Below are 21,661 nucleotides of genomic sequence, written 5' to 3'. Positions count from 1 at the left end.
GTAACTGTTACTAGGGATATGTTTCATACGTCTGTGAGGCGAAAATAATAACAGTGTAGCATGTATTGTAGCACCAGAATCAATTATATTGATTGTATTAGGGATAAATTTATTTATTAATGTGTTATTATTGTCTGAAATATTATTATAATGTACCCAATTTGTAAATGGGTCGTTTTTGTTCACATTTGCAATAGTGTTTGCCTGCTCAGAGGGTGGTAACTGTGTCATTTCAACATCTAGTACCTCTTTGATAAATGCATTCATGTGTGTTGTAGATACTACTAGTACAGGCTTTGCTTCCTTTACTTCTACTGTGTTTGCCAAATGATTAACCTTTTTGGCTTGGGCATCTAGTGTTGATTGGGACAATAATGTGCAGCAATCACATGCATAGTACCCTGGGTTGCTACAATTATAGCATTTCAATACTAGAGTCAGTTTGCTTGTATTTTTGTTGATTCTGTTTGTTCCTCACTTTTTATTTTTTGTCTGAAATGTATTAGTCTGTACTTGTATATTAGGCTGCTTATTCAAATACCATGTAGGGTTTTTAATACAATAATTGTTAAATGCTTGGCACAGTACTGTGATCAGTCTCTGTAGCTTTATAGGATGGTGCTTGGATTCAGGCTTCCCTTCATGAAACATGTCTTGAGCTTGTTCCATAGCCTTTAGAGTACCTTCATATTTGGCAGGTGTAGCAGCATAGATTGCTGTGTGATAGGTAGTGTCTGTAGGTTTATTATTGTCTACTATTAGCTGTGCATATATCTGCTCTAGCCTATCAAGTGTCTGTCCAAAGTTTTTAACATGATTACTACACTTAAATAATGAAAACTCATTATATGCTTTGTGTATAACTGTAGCAGGATTAAAGTGTTCTTCTAATCTGCTCATAAGAGTTGTAATAGACATTCTGGTGTACATAAAGTTAGCCATAATGTGATCCACTACTTTATTAATAATTGCTGCATATATAGTATGAGTAACCTTAATGTTCTCAGGCTTCAGCTTATTAGTGAATAAGTATGTATAGCCAATTGCTATAATAGCAGAGTGAATACAGTACTTCCACATCTTATATCTGGCTGCATCCTTCAACTGTACAATGTTGTGCCTGAAGTGTTTGGGAACATTAGTAGGTTTGACATGAGTCAAGTTTGTCCTATTTGTCTACTACACAAGTGTCAATAGGTTTGTCTCCATTGTGTTTAATGCATACATATTGTAAGTACTTGGAGAGTCCATCATAGATGCATAGTATTAATGCAAAGAAGCATAGTATAGTCTTGTAGTAGTAGTATAAGGTGTTAAGCAGAGAGTGTAAGGCTCATAACCTGTTAGAATGTGTATTCTTAGGTTATCACACAAGTAATGAGGGTGTAGACCCTGATAATGATATGTATTTAGTTAATAAAGTGTTCCTTTTTATATTGTTTGTCTGTCTGTATGTCTCAGTTATCCAGAATATGTTTTTTATCTAATACATGTCTTGTATTGTGTATCTGATACATGCATCCAACACATGTATCTGTTCTGTTCTCATTAGTATTATTGGTTTACTAATGCTATATTGTCTGTAAGACATGTTAACAGTCCCCTTACTGAGCCTTTGGGTCCCCTCTATACTGTTACTAACATAACACTCTGTTAATTCTTTCTAGCCTCTAATGTGCCTGTTAGCTTTACAATATTTGTTCTTATTATTTCTTTAATCTTATTCTCAAGTTTCATTCCTTACTTTACTCTTGTTATTTAGTTATTATAAAAAGCAACCTGTAGATACAGTAGTTTCTTAGTTTTTTAACTCTTCTTGTATTCCCACTTGTTCTCCTAGTATAAATCCTAGCTAGTAGCTTTAGGAATATAGTTGGTTTAAGGGCTATAGGTCTACATTCACAGTTTGAGAGTATTATTAACTTAGAGAACACATCTCTCCTAACAAGACTCAGACATATTAAGTAGTAATATATATGTTTTAGTGATTTAGATACTTTATGAAAGTACTACTAAGGATTTAGTAACAGAACACAAGTTCAGGCATGTAAACAACACATTTGAAAGGGTGAATTCAGTATATTCAGAACCTTATAAGACTACAGTACTTGAACATTAAGTTACAGACAATCAGAACTGTATAAAACAATACTAGATAGATACATTAAGGTACAGACTGTTGTATAAAGTATACAAGAACATGTTACACTTTAGAGCAAAAGTATACAGTATAAAAACAATTGTATATCCCTACAGATATGAATGACATATAGAAAGGACCTAAGAATGTCAGAAGATTGAAATATAACTAGCTAGATAGTATTATAGTTTACAAGGTAATACAAATAGTAAACTGTACAAGTAGGACAATCCATTAAGTATTACTAGACTATAAACAATGACTACTCTTAGATAATAAGAAATATTTCAATCTAAACAATTCACACAAGTATTCTATTAAGTTAGAAGACTATACAACACATTGAAAGACAGAAATTAGTACATTAAACAAGGAAAAGTGTATATACATTAGGAATACAATAATACTACTTCAGAATAAGTATCAGGCATAGAGATACATTAACAGTAATAGAAGGACACAGACATACACATACACAGTCAATTCTATTCAGTACAGGAAGGTATTCAAAAGTAAAGAACTGTTACAGACATTTTTAGAACTAGTAGAATGTTCAAACATTCAAGTATATTGATTCTGTAATATTATAGACAATTTGTATAAGATTGTAGGACATAATGTTCAATAACAACAGACATTCATACAACAAAGAATACACAATTGAATTAGCAAGTTAGTATTAAGCTACAAGAAGAGATACAGGATTAGTATTGAGTATAATAAAGGAACTATGTTAATTAACATTAAAGTAGACATTTCTATCTTCAGAATTGAAGAAACAATCAGTACAGAGCACAATTAAGGTAATAAGTATAGAACAATGTTCTATAAGGTACAATTGGATGTTATACTATGAAACTATTTAGTTTATAGTAAAGAATTGTTCAGAAACATTAGAAACAGTTTAGAATACAAGAATATATTGTATAGAACACAGTTTCAGGAGAACATAAGGTACAAATTAGTGAAATACACCCTCAGACATTCAGTAATCAGTAGGACACACTCAGAACACTCTATCAGATGTATTATGAGCATTACAGACACACAAACTAATATGCTAGTATATATATACTTAGAATACATAGTAAGGATTATATTATTTAAGTTATAGAATGATAACTACTACCTACAGAATGTAAAACTACTACAATCTATACACTATAAGGATAGTAAGACACTACTGAGATCAGGAACAATCATACATTGTATGGAACAACATACAAAAGTTTAGAGGGTGACTTTGTACTAGAGAACAAGTAGGAAACTAGTACATTCTATACAATCTACTCAATCTACTCAATAAATTTTCACACTGTTTCACAAGGAAACAAGGGCAACACACATACATTCAGAGAGAATGAGAGTGCTATCAAATTAGGAATGGCAGATCAGACTATTCAAGCATTCAGGAATAATATTTTAATACTTTAGAAAGAAATACAGAGTATTAGAAAGCTCTAGAACACTTATTAAACAATAATACAGTTTAATCTACTCTAGGAATAAGTAGTTACAATCAGTTTAAAGTACAAAATTATACAAAAGACTTCTCCAGACACTCTAGAAAGGTTTCAGGACTATACCAAACATTTTACACTGAAAATGAAGTCATATTTTGATGAGAGGGTGAGAGGCACACACATTGTATTACATACACACTCTTTAAGCATACAATCTACACAATAGAGTGTACAATTTTCAAACTTGATCTACTATGAAATGATTTTACAAAGGACTTTGTAGGACTAGACAGAATTAGTACTACAAGAGACAGGACACAGGACAGGTACACAAGGAAGGAATACATTAGTACAAGGACAAGTACACAGAAAGTTAGAAAGTTAGTGCTAGAATACATTGATCCACACATAGATTTGCTAGATGAACAGAGAATTGGTAGTATACACTCAGGACTTCAGGCAGTACTACTATACATACAGACAGGACTTTTCATTAAGATATAAATGAAACAATGTAGTATACAGACAGTTACAGCACTTGGGAAAGTAGAGAATACTACTTAAACATTTTGTGATAGAACATTACACTATAAGACAGTAAAAGTATACTCAGATGATTCAGGAATTGAATCAGTCAACTTACAAAGACACAAACAAGTTGAGACACAAGGAAACAGTATGAGAATATAGTAGGACATTCATTGTGTACAGAGATACTACACATATACACACATATCTAGTAATATTAGGCTCATACATTACAATCTCATTAAATTCAAGACAATATTCTCATTCAAAGACAGATATTATACTCTATGTTTTACTGTACAATCAGTATTCAAACATTAGACTTAGTGTTAGCATTTTGAGGTTGCAATGTTTCCCTAAGAGTTAGTCACATAAGTAGAGGTTCAGTAGGCTCTACTCATAGTGTGTAAGTGTTAATACAAGTTGACTGTATAGTTCTATAAGCTTCATTGTCTGTAGATTAAAGTAATATATATACTATCTAATATTATATGTCTTGAATGTATGTCTTAGAAGACATGTCTCTACAATAGTGTATATTTGTAAGACATCTGTGTGCTTTGAGACATATGATACATTTATCTGAAATAAATGTTAACACTCCCCTTCAAACTTATACTAGTTGATCAGGCTAATATAATGTTTGATAAGTGTTTGTCTGTTGTTTTTACTAATATTATTTACATTCACAATGTAAATGTTTTGTTGGTTTTGTATATTAAGTCTACTGTATGTGTTACATTTGTCTAATGTATTATTATTATGTTCAATGTAATAAATTGATTGTAAGTTCAATTTTTATTACTAAGAGAGCTGTAGGATCTCTTTAGCATTTGTTCATTTGTAGTTTTATTATTATTATTATTATTATTATTATTATAGTTGTCACTATAATGTTTTATCATTTGTATGATAGTAGTTTTTCTTGTCTGTAATGTAATATGATATGATATAATTTTGTTTCATTTGTTTTTCATGTCATATTGTTTGTTTTGTGTTATAGTATGTTTATTTTATCATACTAAGTTGTTCTACAGTTGTTCTGTTATTTGTTCTGTTTGTATTTGTATTATTATACATGTAGTTTGTTTTATATTCTTACACTCAAAGTGTAATTAGATTGTAATTTGTTTGTATTGTTTTGTTTGTATAGTTAATACTATATTTAATAACAATGTGTGTGTTATTAATTTGTTTGTTGTTAATTTGTATTTTTGCACATTTGAATTGTGTTACTAGTAGTTTTCCCACTTTTACTTTTATAATGAAACTATTGAATCATGCCTGTAAAATGTGCTGTCAATGTTATTATAATGTCCTCTATTTATTATGTATCATCTTTGTTTGTATTTGTTTTGTATTCATACCTTTTAAGCATTTAATAGTGGTTCTATACCTTTATATTGAAGCATTGTATTGTTTGTAATTTGTAATATCATTTATAATATGTCAGATTGCTTCATATCAAGGTTGATTAAGGTTTTATTCATTATAATTTGTTTTATTTTATTGTCTGACTGTCTGTAAGTCTGTTTAGATACATTATTTATGTTTTAAACATATAATATGTTTGTATTGCTTTACTGTTTTACAATAGATATATTTAATATTAATATATTTGTGTATTGTATCTGTTATTGTTTGATGTGTCCTTCAACTTTACAAACTATAACATTATTCATATGTTTGTATTGTTTTATCATTGTGATAATGTTTTATCATTGTTGTATAATGTTATTTGATTAATATATTGCTTTGCACAATCATAATTCGTGTTCATTGTTTTTATTTCATAGATAGATGAAATAGCATATTTTACAGTTCTATTTTTCATCATATATTGTAATATTTGTTTGTTTATTGTTTATTTTGTATCAAATTCTGTTTGATATTGTTTTAATCATTGTATTACTCATTTTTGTTTGTTATGATCAATGTTATCTTGTTTTATTCAAAAGGATTAATGTTTTGATTACTGTTACTTCTGTTACTTCTTTTAATTTTAGTAAGTACTTTGTACATCTAGTGTAGATTGCTTTAGGAATATGTGCCATTCCTTAGCTTCATTACCTGGATTATTTCCCAGTTATATGTCTGAATATTATTTTGTTTATTTAGTTGTTTATTCACTATTATGTTCCACATGTTAGAGAATAAGTGTTGTAAGTTCTGTATGATGTGTGATTGTTATTTTCAATGTAACATACATTCTGTTACAGAAGACATAGTTCTGTTCAATAGTTCTATATAGTTTGTTATGTACTAGAGATGCTTTTCTACTCAACATTGTTGTATGTAGTATACTTCTCTGTGTTTAAGTATATAATCTGTAATATATTCATTCATAATACATTCAATAGTGTTATGTATAGTATAACCATCAGAGTTTTTTAGAGTAAATGTCTCTCACTGTCTGTAATATAAGTGTTTTTACAATATTAAATATATGTTTTTGTCATTAGAATCATTTCAGATTCAACAGATTGTTTTCAGATTCAACAGATTGTTTTGTAAATATGTTTTATAGGATGTACAAGGTTAAATAGTAATGTAGTCAATATTTCTGTATCATTTAATTGTTTACTATGCTTTGATTGTTCATTATGTTTTATGTTTTGTGAATATATGCCATTATTACTCCCCTTCAATTTGAGAAGGTTTGCTTTGAGCAATTAGCTTTTGTGTATGTGTAATTGATTCATTTGTATGTTTTTGTCATTTTATTATTTGTTTAAGCATTATATATGAATGTGTGAATGTGTTTTGTTCAATAATTTTAATGTTATTCATTATCTTTGTCCAATTTAATTATTAATTCAATTGGCATTTATACTGATTGTTATTCAAGTTTATACTCAAATAAATTGTATGTATGCTTGTGTATTTTGTTTGATTATTATGTGTATGTCTAAATAGTTTGTTATTTGGATAATTATAATTCATAGTATTGTTTAGCAAGGTTAAGTTTGTATATTTTGTCTGTTATATTTGCATATATTGTGATGCATTATTTTGATTCACTCAGTATCATTTGTCTTCTGTTTGATGACAAAAGTATTTGAGCTATTGTATCTTGTTTCCATTCTGTTTATTAATTTTATTCTTTTATGATGGGTATAAGTTTAAGCAAGACTGTTAATGAAGAATACACTGTTATAATATTGTTTAAACTTTGAATAGTTAATAATATTTGTTATGTATTGATCATAGATTTATTCTTTGTAAATTCTATCTTTCTACTGTTTACAGTGATCTATTAAATCTGTCACACATTTAAGATATTCAAACATTAGTAGAGTGTCTGATTGAGTTCCAAACTTATGTTTGTTTCTTTGGATTTTGTTCTGACGTTTGTCCATCTTTTGTGTACTTGGTGGCAGTGTTTGTTCTGTTGCTTGGCCCTTCAGACTATCCAATGTTAGGCTCTAATGTTTTCAAAGCATTAGTTATTTTGTTTGTGTCTGTATTATTGTATTTTGTCAAGTTTTTAAGTGACATTTAATTGTTTATAACATTTTGTATGTTAATAATAGTTTTTCAATGTGTCTGAGATATGTTTATATTTATTTAAACTGTTTGTATTAGTTGTATTGACTTAATACTTTGTTATCATGTATATCCTTTTGATACATTATATTATTACAATATATTTGTAACTATTATTTGTTTGATTTTCACATTGTAATAGTAATTGTGTAAGGTATAAGATATGTATTTGTCTGTATAGTTTATAATGTTGATATTATACATATATACATTATTATATTGTTTCTTTGTTTGTAACATTATGGTTTAATTTAATTTAATACTTTGTATAAGTATATATGTTTGCTATTATATGTTTAGAATGTTTGCAACATTGTTTCATATGTTTATCAATTGTTTTTATTGTTATTATGTGTTTGTTTGATTGCATTTGTATATAACTTTGTGTTATTTAATAATTAATAGTTTTATGTGTTTAAATGCATTATTATTATTTTGTACATGTGTATATTTGTATATCTATACAATATGTTTTATTATTTCACTTTATACATTTGTATATCTATGTAATATATTTTATTATTTTATTATATATGTTTGTATATTTATACAATATATGTGTATTTAGTAAATATATGTTATTTATTGTGACTGTTTGTTTGTGATAGTAGAAATTGTTTTTATATTTGAGTTATTATACTTTAGTAACATTTATACTCTTGTTTTTGTATTATTTGTTTATCTAATCATTATTAGATTGATTGTACATTCATAATAGTATTTCTTTATATTATTGTTATACTTTGCTAGCATTATTCTTTTGTTTATAATATTAATCATTTGTATTATTAATATAATATTAAATGTTTGTCTGTAATGTGAGATGTTACTATTATAATGTATCTCTGTAGTGTAAGATGAAGTAGTTCAGTGTTTGGATATAGTATTGCTTGGTACTCATTGTATTTAAAGCAATTAGTCTGTTTGAGGTTATTTTAATGAATTGATGTGTGTTTAGAATGCTCAGACAGGTGTGTCTAGGTCCTTGTAAATAGTATGTTCTAATTACAAGTATTGTAGCATGTCTTGTTGTACAGAGCAATTGTAGTCTTTAGGGCAAGACAATTCACATTTAGTATGCTCAGATGAGAATCAAATGGATTCAGTATTAAATAGAGTAGTTTGTTGATACTTATTAAGTATAATACAATTGAGTGTATCAAATAATCTGTACTATAGTGTATAGTACACTGAAGCATTTGAGATGATGATTGTAGTGTATATAGTTGTACATATATCTACTGAGGGGGAAATCATAATTGCTAAGACAATGATTTCAAAGTATTGTATTTGTAGAGGGTAAGATAAAAGTGTAGTAACAATGTAGATATGAGTAGAGAGTACAAGGCTTATAACCTGTTAGTATTTTAAGGTTGCAATGTTTCCCTAAGAGTTAGTCACACAAGTAGGGGTTTAGTAGACTCTACTCATAGTGTATAAGTGTTAATACAAGTTGACTGTATAGTTCTATAAGCTTCATTGTCTGTAGATTAAAGTAATATATATACTATCTAATATTGTATGTCTTGAATGTATGTCTCAGAAGACATGTCTCTGTAATAGTATATATTTGTAAGACATTTGTGTACTTTGAGACATATGATACATTTATTCAAAATAAATGTTAACACTTAGTAAGATATTCAGTTTTGTATCACAGTTGATTATTGTACACAAAAGAGTACACATTTGGAGATATTCTACTAATATGAGTACAAGGTACTACATTTGTAGGAACTAGTCTATTAGAAAAATTGAGGACATAGTAGAGGAATTTTGAAATACATCTCTACTACCTATTATTGTATTACTATTCTACAGAAGTAGAGAAACATACAAAGTTAGCTAGAAACCATAATACTAATACATTCTATTAAGGAAGAAGGCTATAGCTTTATTAATCAGGGATTTACCTCTGTACTTCCTAAAGACACAGGAGAAGAGAATATTTATAATTACTATACTGTCAGAATTTCCACTTCAGTATATATTGATTTATACTGTGTGTCTCAGAATACTTAAGAGCTAAAACACTATATCTCCCTAGGAACTCTACTAATTCTCTTCAAAAAGTGTTGTATTAATAGTAACAATCAAGAGGAAACTTTTCTACTAAGTGACAATAAGGTAATATTAATTACTTTTAAGTATATTAATGTTTTATCTAGTTTCTTATAGTTTGGAACTATGTTACTTAATGACTAGAATACTACTACTGTACAGATACTTGATCAATTAGACTCAAACCACTTTAAGAATACTAGGATACAGTTTAGGAACTTTTTGAACACTAGAGTAAGGTATTTTTGTATTTACTTACTACTAACTATTACTTTTAGTAAGTTTACTACCTTTTTTACTGATTTTTAACACTTAGAACTAAATGCTAGAGGGCAAGTAAGGGTTTGCTTTACTGGTTTGTATTTTATCATCCCTTCATTACTGATCAAGTCAGATCATTGTACAGTAGGACTCATAAGTACATATATTCTCATTTAAGTTAGTTACATTTGCTCCTCATGTACTTACACATGTTATACCCTTTATAAAGACAGTATTAATTACTAGACAAAGGGGATTCTTTTCTCCTGACCCATTACTTGAGTACTAGGTTATCCCAGTCAGTAGTTGAGTAAACTAAGAGTGATTAGAATTCTCTTGTAAGGAACAGTAAGTTTCCTTACAGAATTCTGCTGAGCTAGCAAAGCCTTTTTATAGTTTTATACTATGAGAGAGTTAAGACAAATCTATTAACTCTAACTCAAATTCATGACTCATTAAGCTTTCTGATTGTCTTAACTTTCATATCAGATAGTCTGATTACTCTATATAAGTATTCTTTTCTATTCTACACATTTATTTTATTGGGTGAGTTTAGTATACAGACTTTTATATAAAGAATAATACTTTTAATTGAGCCTAATTAGAACAATGAACAGTAATGTTTAGGTTATAGTCTGAAAACAAAGGGAAGTTAATAAGACAATCTAACAATGGCTTAAGAAAGGAGATGATTAAGATAGACAAATAGAATGAGTAGGACTTACTAGAGAGTGTATTTCCTGTTTGTGTGTACTATATGTACAAGTATTTGTATTATATCAGAACACAATAGCTACTTTTATTCTACTGAACTAAAGAACCTTTGGGTCAAACATAGGTGCCTCTTCTTTTCCATAGATTGTAGCAACTTATGAAACTTATCAGATTCTTTCAAAGTCTTCAGAGCTACTAACTAACATGTGCCTGTTTAGTGTTGTAACACCCAACATTTGTAGCTTTGAATTTCCTAATTTGCATATATGTCAAACAGGTTGTTATACTGTCTGGCAGCAATTCAATGGTTGAGACCCTCCATTCAAAGAAATGACTAGAATGAGGACAATAAATGGCTGTATAACAACATGTATTAGTAAACTATATACTAGTATAGAGTATTGTAGGTGCTTTAGAGCTACTGTATTAACATAATTGTAACAAGATATAGATAAGCATTCTATGTAATCTGTAGTAATTTGAATGAAATTATACATCAGGTCTGATAGACTTTGGTTCTTGTCATTCAATAAGGCTCTTTATGAAAGGAGAAGCTTGTATAGTAATTATCTGACCATTTACTATTGTAAACTAACAAAACTCTCATGCACAACTTATAAAGTTCATGGATTTAATGTATAATCAAATCAATAATGTATATACTCATTTATTAGTGTGGAGAAAGTCCAACAAGTGTAAAGGTAAATAAATAAGGTACAGAAAATTTATACAAGAGGGACAGATAGTAATACTCTTGGTACCAGTATGAACAAATAATCAAACAATAGAATATATAAGTACAATAACAAGGATAACTGTCAGATACATTGAAGGAGAGTTCAACAAAAGATAAAGCACAGAAATATTGAGATAGGGTGTTATAGTAGTATAAAATGAGCTCCCAGCTGTCCGAGTTATTGGGGGGGATGATATAATCACTTCTTTAAACACTAAACGTTTCTGCACCACTTGAGTCTATAGCCAGAGTGCCTGTAGTATGTTAACCCAGTTAAAAATACTCGAGAAATATAGACGTACTCTTGGTAAATTCAATATTGCTTATAGTCTTTGACCTATAAGTGGATCCTTCATACGCTCCCATCTCACCTGCCTCCTTCAGATTGATCAGAAGGTGGCTGCTGAGGATGCAAAGAAGCGCTGGACTTCCAGCTGCACCCAGGACACTTACAGCAACTGGGTTGATATCCAAGTTCAAGAAAAATACTATCTGCAATACGCAACAATATATTACACTATCTTTATTAGCTTAGGACTTGTGCTTCAGAGTATCACGACTCACAAGCAGAAATATAAGACTTAGTCTTGGACAAGAATTCTGACAAGTGGAATCCTTTGAGTCCAGATGACATTCTCCAGTATTCTGCAGCCTTGAAAAGAGCCAAGCACAGCAGAATCATTCCGTACACCAAAGGGGCAAGCCTGGTCCAAATCAATCCAAGCTAAGATATGTAAACAATTTGCTTACTATGTGATTATTCCGAGCACTTGCGAGTGTGGAGGACTTCTGAGGCTTTCGCAAACGAATAGCTCATTTGCTAGATGCACAAGTACAGCTGAATGATGATGTTTTTCAGTCCACTTACCATTAATAACTAAGAGAGAGTCGGTAGACTTACTGCCGCTATACAAAAATGCATAAATGAATATGCCAAAATGAATGCCTGCATCGGTAGCAAGAAGGACCTTGAGGCAGATTGAGAGCTTCTTGTCTGTCAAAATGTTAGGCTGAATCCTAGTCTGAAAGTACGTCAATGCGACACTCACTCCCATGATACAGTGCCAATACACGAAGCTGAAGGACGTCTATGTATGGTTGATTTTAATGAGCTCTTGTAACTAGATCCGACCATTTTCTTACAATCTATAAGTATAACTATAATGGAGCCTGGGGTAACGGAACTAAACGACTATGACACTATTAGACATTAGGCCACTTACTGCATATTTCGCTGATCCATCCAGTAATCTGGCCTAATTGATAATCTTGTAGTATGCGCAAATAATTGGAAAATACAACATACAGCTATAATAGATGCGTATTCATATTCTCCGTCAGTACAAAAATTGACGACACTATTTCTTCCTACCTCAAAAGATCAACATGAAAGCTTTCCGCTACATTGAAGTGCACATGTCGTTTGATTTATATGAGTCTGCGTGAACGTGATAATCGCATACCAATGATTCCACAAATCTGTCCAAGGATTCCACTGCAATGATTCTATATCCCCTTAATAAGAAAAATATCCTTTATCACAATACTTCAGTAGCACATACCACAAAGTAAATCAAGCTAGTGAGACCAGTTGGTTTGGACTTCATTATTGTTGAGACGCTAGACTTGTGGAGCTGAGCTGTAAGCTTACCCAAATATATTTTATCTAGTAGAAATTAGTGTGCACAATAGCAACGTTGTGTAATTGCCATACCTCCTTGTCAATAGTTACGACTTTGATTGTCATATCTCTCAATACGTGAGTACTAATCGAAGGAATCTCAACACATACGAGAATTATAGACCAAGACGGTCAAAAATGCAACACTGAAATACATCGAATTGATCTCTTGTGAGTAGGAGGTTTGTACTAAGCTCGGATCAATGTCTATGGCATTAGAACGAGGGTGGATGGTGTGCAAAACTCCATAGTCGAGTGTCTGGTTCGCCATCTAGAGCAAGCATAGGTGATGAGATGGATCCCAGGCTCGTTTTATGTGGAAAGGACTTGCTGGTGCATGCTTTATCTGCAGCACAGAATTGAATCATTCGTCGGAGCGCCCAAAAGCCCGGAACCTAATATAACTTGTATCATAATATGATCAAACTTTGTTTAAGTGAGGATGCAAGGGCATCTCATTCTGGTTGCCGAAGGCGTTGAGTATAATGAGATTAGAAAGGCAAGGGTTTCGGTTCGATAAATTTGCCATTGTGCAGATAAGACACTTTATAGGAAACTCACGTCAAGTAGTCTCTGACTCTCTGTGCTTGCATGTGATCCAGGCCGAGCCAAAGTACCATTTAGAAGATTTGCTCGAACTGGAAGAATATAAGTGACTTGCTATCTATCTGCTATAACCATCAGGAACCCTCGTAGTATCTGTACCAAGTTCATCTCTTTTTACTAAATTTTGGATGCATATGCTTTCTGTTGAGGTGCCTGGCTACACTTGAATCGATCATATTGTACACTGAATTATCTAGTGACCGTTTACTTTAAAGTTTAGTTGCTCAAGCAGAGCGTCATGTCAGACGTGTTTCATCCACATCACAATAAGACAAATTTTAGGAAGACTGTTCTGCCATCAAGGGTTAAACCCTACACCCGGTCAGTACAGCCTCAATACAGACATTGGCAAACATACAGGCGGGCTCAATGCACAGGTGTTCCTCTTGCACCAAGTACACAATTGAACTTATTGTAGGATAAGAACCTTGACTGTATCAGTGCCATTATTGTTAAGGCAGTGGAGCAACAAATTGGGCTTTTATGGACGCTATTTCAAAGTTCCTTTGTAACGTGCATAATTATTCTAATAATAGACCTCCAATTGCAGAGCACTAAGCAGTGAGCACGTGGCCACCACCCTCGAATTTTTCGTGTTCTAACAACTTGAAATAAATGCTGAATATTATCGTCTAAGACCTCCAAGATGACCGACATACTGTCTGACAGCGAGTCGGAGGGCGAGACTTCGCATCTGATTAAAATTAGTATATACTATAGAGCGAGATTCGAGGTGGTTACAACTTACGTCACCAACTCATTACTACCAATCACGTGGTGACCACGGTCGAAATTTTGGTGCTCAGCACCTTGAAATAAAGACCAAATATTATCGTCCAAAGCGTCCAAGGTGGCCGACATGCTGTCCGATAGCGAGTCAGAGGGCGAAAATCTACAGCAGCTCACTATTAATGAACATTTTGCCAAGGCTTACGCACGCAAGAAGGAGCGTGAGGAGTTGGCTAAGCGTTCGTTCCTTGCCTTTCTCATGGTGTAGAATGAATAAACAGTCGATCTAACCTCCGTTATATCTTACACTTAGTGAAAGAGAAATACGGCTCTGATGCAGAAGAAGGAGACGAAGAAAGCGAGGACTCGGAGGATACGGATGAAGATGAGGATGGCGAAGAGTTGACACCAGCTGTGGACGCTGCTATTCTACGCACGCTTGCTCGAATAAAGCGAAGGGACCCAGGCATATATGACGCACAGAAGGACGTGTTTGAAGGTGTGTGCTTTCTTGACGCTTGATGCGTCCGCCTCATGAAAATGCTTAGAGGAACAGCAAAGAACGAAGGGCTCGTTCTCGTTTCAAGCGAAGGATAAAGACAGGGTATGTACCAAGCTATTTTTCTCAATTGCTACGCATGTTTTGATTTCTTTCCTTGATATTTCATTAGAGAAAACCCCTCCTTCTTCGTCAACACATTCTCAACTCAAACCTGAAGACGACCTCCCGCTCCCCATCACCTGTTCCCGATGGACCAACTCATGCCGAAGAACAAGCTACCCTACGCAAAGAGACAATAACCGTATTCCATACAGCCGTTCCAGACGATGTGGCAAGCGAAGATGAGGACGACATTCTCATTCCGCGGGAGAAGACCAAGGATGAGATCGAGCAGGAACAGGAGGAATACCGGTCTTTCTTGGCGCGAGAGGTGGGTGAGGATATCGGTGGACTGGTGACAGTTGAGTCAACTGGGCCCGCTCTGGAAGATGGTGAGGAGGAGAAAGAGAGGGATAGTAAACAAGAGGAAAACAGCGAGAAAAAGAAAAAGAAAAAGAGGAAAGGGAAGGACAAGAAGTCGAAAGAGGAAGCTGATCATGAGTTCTTGATGAAGTGCGTTTACTCTTCTTTAATATCCATAATGCATCGTTTGACGATATTGCCTAGCTATATACTAAACCGTGGATGGATTGACAAGTCCGCACGACACGTCCCGACATTCGACGAAGTGACTGGCTCCAAGGTCAAGAAAAGGAGCAAGACCTCCAATGACGAAGACGCCGAGGAAGTGGGACACGTCGATATTGTAGGAGGTGAAGGTAGAAATGACTCGGATGGCGAAGAGGAAGAGTTCGACGAAGAGGAGTTCGACGACGTCGCTGATACGTTTGAAAGCTCTTACAACTTCCGTTTTGAGGAACCGTACGTACTTCTACACTCATCCGAGAGAATTCTTTATTACATCTTACATTGTATTATGCATTTCATATAGGGACGCTGCAACTATTCCAACCCATCCTCGCGAAATCTCCTCAACCGTACGGCGGGAGGAGAACCCAAGGAAGGCACAGCGTGAGCGGAGGAAAGAACGGAAGGAGGAGAAACTAGTGCAGAAGAGAGAGGAGGTGAAGCGCTTGAAAGCATTGAAGATGAAGGAGATTCGTGAGAAACTCGAGAGAATTGGAAGAGAGGGAGGCAAGGATGCAGATGATGAAGGTAATTTTCTTGTTTATCGTAGTGTATTTGACCTTGGCTAATGAAATCATTCTTTTTGCAGCTTTGGCTCAGCTTGACCTGGAGGGTGACTGGGATCCCGAAGCGCATGATAAACAGATGACCGGAATTTACGGCGAGGATGACGGCGATGACGGTGGAGAAGTTGACCTCGAGAAACCAACATGGGACGACAACATCGACATTACAGACATCGTTCCCGCACAACCTGAAGCAGGGCCTTCATCTTTATCTTCGACCTCTAAGAATAAGAATAAGAAGAAGGATAAGAATAAGAAATCCAAAGCTCAAGATGGCGATTACGCGGAGGACGGAGGCGTCGACATCGACGAGATGGATGCAGACTTTATTAACACCAACCTTACCTCAAACTCGAAGGTTAACCCTAAAGAGCTTGACGAAGCAATGGACGACGTCTACGGTCTCGAATTCAACGACATGGTCGGCGACATACCCACTCGATTCAAATATACACCCGTCTTACCACAAACCTACGGCCTGAGTCCCATAGAAATCCTACTCGCGGATGATGCAGAGTTAAACAACCTTGTGGGGCTGAAGAAGCTCGCGCCGTACCGGAGGGATCGTGGACGCACGTGGGATCCGAGACGTGGGGAGAAGTTGAAGGAGTTTAGGAAGGGTCTTTCGCAGAAACGTGGGAGTGCGTTTGAGTCTGGGACTGTAACTGGGGCGAATGGGATAGGTGTTGCTCTTGAGGAAGAAGGAAGGAGTACGAAGAAACGGAAGGGTAAGAAGGAAAGAGAAAAGGCTCGGTTCGCTGGTGCGGTCATGATGGAGGATGGTCCTACTGCATCGAATGTTGATGGTCCGGATGCCGGAAATGAGGGGAATGATGGTGGAGGGCAAGAGGAAGTAGGTGAACCACCTGCGAAGAAACGAAAACGGAGGCATAAGAGTTCTGCGAAAAATGTCGAAAGTTGATGCTTGAGCTCCGCATTCTCGAAATTGGATTGCTTGATGTGCGTGTAGCATCCTCAACTCATTTCGTACCAATGGTTGACCACCTGTTGTCGATTTTTCTTTTTGTGCTCTGTTTCTTTGCCGATTAGACTCAGAATTAGGGATCTCTATCAGGTATTACAGAATTTATTGTCATCCGTATGAGATACATATACAACAATACTCAATTCCAGAGAACCAACAGCATACATTCCCATAAATAAATATCTACTTGACAGGAAATGGAAGTGAATTTCCTCAAGCAACAACATCATCAAGCTTCCGGAACAGTTTGGTAGAACCACAGATAAAAGTCCTTCGTCGCTATTCATTCACAATTCAAGTTAACAACGAAGATACCATAAGCACATGCTAAACCAAACAAAAACAAAAAACAAAAAAAGGAGTCTTACGTGCAGCGTTAGGTCCAATACAATTAACTCCTTGATTGCACAGGTACGCTCTCCCAGGTGTCTTATCAAAGTAAATAAAAACTCCCTTTTCAGGAGGCGGCTTCCCGTAATCTGCTCTGAACTCTTGTTTACTTGAGTCGAATCCAAGGAAAGACTTGGAATCTGCCTGACAGGTGACGCCGGTGTTGTTTCCACCCCACCTGAATCGCATTCCTTTATCTTTATTGGCTTTCACGGCGTCGACACTGTGTGCAAAACAAATTAAAATTAAAATTAGAGAGGGAGGTTTAGTATATGTATGAAGCGATTTGAGTGAAGTTAAGTGGATACTTGCTTGGAGGCGGATGAGACGACGATCTTGCCCTGGGATGAATCGAGGAAGTAGTAGGCTCCATTGGTGTCGTTTGTGTAGAGCACGTTCCACTACAGGGTACAGCCATTAGAACTATTAGCACTAGTCGAATATAAATAGACCCTTAGAAGACTCCTACTGGTGGTGGATCTGCCGCACGGACAACAGTAAACAAACTAGTAATGGCAAGAGCTACAGCGGAGAGCAGGCTGGAGCGCATGGTGCTACGTATGGGTGTTTTTTTATAACCTTTGGCTGTTAGTGTTGATGCAAAGCACAGAATGCCAAGAGAGCCAAGACGTCCAGTAAGTAGCTCGTCAAGAATTTATACACTATTCATTTTGATGCTGGCAAAGTAATCGCTCTTCGTATCTCTTCTATAAATAGACTTTTTTAATGCCAACTACCGTGCCTTGAGCAACCTACTTCCTGTTGTAGATAATCTGAAAGAAAAGTCTGCAAAATTACTGGTCCTGGAAGCGACACGATCGATACGTCCAAACGTTAGCCAATTAAAAACCTGGGAAGCACATGCAAAGTGAGATTGTCTCTGTGGAACGTTTACTGTGGGGAGAAACAAAGTTGTTTAAGATCCAAAAGAAGCTATGGTCTGATCGAGAGCACGATTCAACGCAAAGCAAATGGGTGTGATGCGTTGACAGGAGAATCTACCAACAGTGAGTAAGAAACGGACTCATTGGTTCCTCCTTAATAGATGGTGGTTCAGCCTGAAGCAGCATCAATGTACAGCTTTTTGTGCTGCCAATTCTTGAGGAGTGGGAGTATGCAATTCGTAATTATTTTGACGTATTGTCGAGCTGCAGTGCACAAAGCAATTAAAGCTCAAGTAAGGTGCATTTGCATAGCTTGTGGTGAGTGAGGACCTGCACAGTGAGCCGAAGATAACCTTTGTGGAATCGTCATTAATCCTCATAATTTATTGCTGTAGATATCGATTAGTTCTCACAAAAGAACAGTTGTAATCAGGTGTTCCGAGACTTGGGGATTCTTTGAGCGGCTTCTGCGAGAGCCTTCTCATCTTCGATCTGTACGAGTTTGTTGGTTAGAAGAAACGCGCAGATCAATCGAGTTCCACCGACCTGTTTACCGTCTGCAAGAGCCGCCTCTTTCTGAATTTCCATCTCTCTCACCAGCTGAGACTAACATGAGACACAAATTTAACCCGAGTTGGAGAGTCAGCCCACCTCTGATGAGATGACGTGTTAAAAGTTATTTTCAGTACAATTTCGACAGAACCATACCTTTTCCTTTCTGGAGAATATTCCTATGTACCGAATACCCCAACACGATGCCACCTGCACCCATTCCGATGAGGCCAAATAGGAGAGTCCTGTGTACAACGTCTATAAGCGGCATTCGAAGGGCCATGGCTGCGCCAGCGGACCAGACGACACACTGGAGGGGTCAACAGGCGTCGAGAGCGAGGCGAGCACGTAAGCACTGATAACCTGTTAAGGGAACTTTCTTAGCTAAGCGAGGACCCTATTAAGTAAACGAACACGCGCGTCGTCGGTATCGCTCCGAGTCGTCCTCCCTCTATTCCTTTCCACCATGACCTCTCTGCGCTCATTAGCACTCCTTTCTGCTGCAGCAGTCGCGCTGTCGACGCCGCTCTCTACATCCCCCGATGGCGCTGCGCTGCGCTACAACCGCCAGTATGAGATTGCCCCGCTCCACCACCCCAGTGTGCCGGCTCACAGGGTCGTCAATGACTCCTACATCGTCATGTTCAAGGACGGCGTCCACCCAGGTGCCTTCGACAGTCATTTCAGCTTCCTTCAGCAAGCACATGAGTCCGATCCGCTTGACGGAGACGACAGCGGTTTGAAGCACGTCTGGGACGCGCACATCAAAGGCTACGCTGGTTCATTCTCGCGTGACGTGGTAGAACGCATTCGCAGGCAACCAGAGGTCGCATATGTCGAGCACGATCAGATCGTGCATGCTCTTGAGACTCAGAAGGGAGCTCCTTGGGTCAGTTTATCGTGTTATTCCCGTCTTATCTGCGGTTGGAGTTGACGCAATTCATTTAGGGTCTTGCGCGAATTAGCCATCAGAACAAGCTCAATTTCAGCACGTTCCAGCGATATGAGTATAATAAGCACGGCGGTGAAGGCGTAAATGTCTATATTATTGACACTGGTATTTACATCGACCATGTCGAGTTTGAGGGTCGCGCACGGTGGGGTACGACAATCCCCAAGAATGATCAGGACATTGATGGCAACGGACATGGCACGCACTGCGCCGGCACAATCGCGTCACGCAAATATGGTGTTGCCAAGGCTGCGACTGTTACCGCGGTCAAGGTCCTTGGTACCAATGGCAGTGGGACTATGTCTGACGTTGTCGCTGGTGTCGTTTGGGCTGCGACTGACGCTGTAAAGGCTAAGGCTGCTGCGGATGCCGAGTTCCGCGCGACCGGTAAGACGAAGCACAAGGGCTCCGTTGCAAACATGTCTCTCGGAGGTGGAAAGTCCCAGGCTCTTGATGACACTGTCAACAAGGCTGTCAAGGCTGGTCTCCACTTTGCCGTAGCTGCTGGCAATGATAACCGCGACGCGTGCGACTATTCACCCGCTTCCGCTGAGCTCGCTGTTACTGTTGGTGCATCGACTGTCGTCGACGAGCGTGCTTACTTCTCCAACCACGGCAAGTGCGTCGACGTCTTCGCACCTGGTCTTAACATCCTTTCGACCTGGAACTCCGGCCCGATCTCCACCAACACCATCTCCGGCACGAGCATGGCATCTCCGCACACCGCCGGTCTCCTCGCGTATCTCCTCTCCATCTACCCGTCCACTACGTTCGACCCCGCACTCGGAGACCTGTCCGTACCTGCACTCAACGACGCTGTTTCGTCAAAGCCGTCGCTCGTTCTTCAGGGTTACGCCCGTGCGTACACCTACCTCCCTGAGTGGCTCACCCGTGTCTTGCCCGATCCAGAGCTCCTTGGTGCCGATGATGAGCTTGCGCCGATCCCGGCGACGTTGACACCCGAGCAGTTGAAGAAGGCCTTGGTTGCACTTGCGACTCCCGACGCACTCACTGACTCTCTTCCTCTCGGCTCGCCGAATCTCGTTATTTTCAACAACGCGACGAACGAGGATGGGCGTAATTGGGTTATTGATGAGCTGTTCCCTACACTCTGATTAACCGGTTGATTGGGCGTGAGCTGGTTGTGGTTGTGGTATTGGTAACAATGGAGCTTGGTTAAGTCTTTCAAGTAGTTGCTGGTCGCTAGTAGTTGACGCGCGGATTTGGATACTGCACACGGTTATCTCACATCCTCACATCGTATCCTCACACATACATCTGGCTTGCCTTCTCTCGTCCGAATCAATTACTAAGTTCGAGATTATTATGCGTTCTTGCCCTTGCCTTGCCTTGCACCCGCTCTTGTATATTAACTGCATCGCATACATACATACATCATCCAATAAGATCACTGGATTTGCATAGATAATTTGGCATTAACGGGTGTCTTTGAGCTCGGAAGATCGAGAAAAGAGAATAAGGGGTTGTTGGTCAAGGTAGGTCAGGGTAGGTCAAGGTAGGTTATATTTCATTTAGTGGTATTGATACTGGATCTGGTATTTATGGAAGGAACGCATATATAGTACAAGATGGTAAAACGAACAAAACCAGAGTGACGGAAAGTCTTGTATAACGAACGGAGCGGGACAAGAGAAAATAAAAAAGAGAGTAAGGAACG

At 36.6% G+C, this 21,661-nt stretch overlaps 5 protein-coding genes across 5 annotated transcripts; 2 read left to right on the top strand and 3 right to left on the bottom strand.

The window, feature by feature from the left end:
- Positions 1–9,586: 9,586 nt before the first annotated feature.
- Positions 9,587–13,401, bottom strand: FOMMEDRAFT_150757 (uncharacterized protein; the record flags this gene model as incomplete). Its single annotated transcript, XM_007261975.1, has 3 exons — positions 9,587–9,601; positions 13,164–13,183; positions 13,242–13,401. The coding sequence occupies 3 exons, from the start codon at positions 13,399–13,401 to the stop codon at positions 9,587–9,589; spliced, it is 195 nt and encodes a 64-aa protein (XP_007262037.1).
- Positions 13,402–14,595: 1,194 nt separating this feature from the next.
- Positions 14,596–17,295, top strand: FOMMEDRAFT_116527 (uncharacterized protein; the record flags this gene model as incomplete). The annotated part of the gene is made up of 8 exons (XM_007261974.1): positions 14,596–14,704; positions 14,779–14,964; positions 15,014–15,069; positions 15,137–15,579; positions 15,634–15,888; positions 15,959–16,182; positions 16,244–17,180; positions 17,277–17,295. 7 exons carry the CDS (start codon positions 14,596–14,598, stop codon positions 17,140–17,142), a joined length of 2,172 nt encoding a protein of 723 aa, XP_007262036.1. The 3' UTR covers positions 17,143–17,180; positions 17,277–17,295.
- A 596-nt stretch (positions 17,296–17,891) lies between these two features.
- On the bottom strand, positions 17,892–18,145 carry FOMMEDRAFT_150755 (uncharacterized protein; the record flags this gene model as incomplete). The annotated part of the gene is made up of 2 exons (XM_007261973.1): positions 17,892–17,996; positions 18,065–18,145. The coding sequence occupies 2 exons, from the start codon at positions 18,143–18,145 to the stop codon at positions 17,892–17,894; spliced, it is 186 nt and encodes a 61-aa protein (XP_007262035.1).
- Positions 18,146–18,504: 359 nt separating this feature from the next.
- Positions 18,505–19,314, bottom strand: FOMMEDRAFT_164833 (uncharacterized protein; the record flags this gene model as incomplete). Its single annotated transcript, XM_007261972.1, has 4 exons — positions 18,505–18,832; positions 18,894–18,971; positions 19,026–19,085; positions 19,219–19,314. 3 exons carry the CDS (start codon positions 19,312–19,314, stop codon positions 18,909–18,911), a joined length of 219 nt encoding a protein of 72 aa, XP_007262034.1. The 3' UTR covers positions 18,505–18,832; positions 18,894–18,908.
- A 174-nt stretch (positions 19,315–19,488) lies between these two features.
- Positions 19,489–21,408, top strand: FOMMEDRAFT_101509 (uncharacterized protein). Its single transcript, XM_007261971.1, has 2 exons — positions 19,489–19,920; positions 19,980–21,408. The coding sequence occupies exons 1-2, from the start codon at positions 19,498–19,500 to the stop codon at positions 21,096–21,098; spliced, it is 1,542 nt and encodes a 513-aa protein (XP_007262033.1). The 5' UTR covers positions 19,489–19,497; the 3' UTR covers positions 21,099–21,408.
- The last annotated feature ends 253 nt before the right edge of the window (positions 21,409–21,661 follow it).

This window comes from Fomitiporia mediterranea, assembly GCF_000271605.1.
Source record: "Fomitiporia mediterranea MF3/22 unplaced genomic scaffold FOMMEscaffold_1, whole genome shotgun sequence".
Taxonomy (NCBI): domain Eukaryota; kingdom Fungi; phylum Basidiomycota; class Agaricomycetes; order Hymenochaetales; family Hymenochaetaceae; genus Fomitiporia; species Fomitiporia mediterranea.
Note: the sequence above shows the minus strand (reverse complement) of the source record. Positions and strands in the feature narration are given on the sequence as shown.

Bases quoted from the DNA above. Each gene is read 5' to 3' on its own strand.
- FOMMEDRAFT_101509 (XM_007261971.1), top strand. From the start codon at position 19,498: ATGACCTCTCTGCGCTCATTAGCACTCCTTTCTGCTGCAGCAGTCGCG. The intron at 19,921-19,979 runs GTCAGTTTATCG...CAATTCATTTAG, and splicing joins CTCAGAAGGGAGCTCCTTGG to GGTCTTGCGCGAATTAGCCA.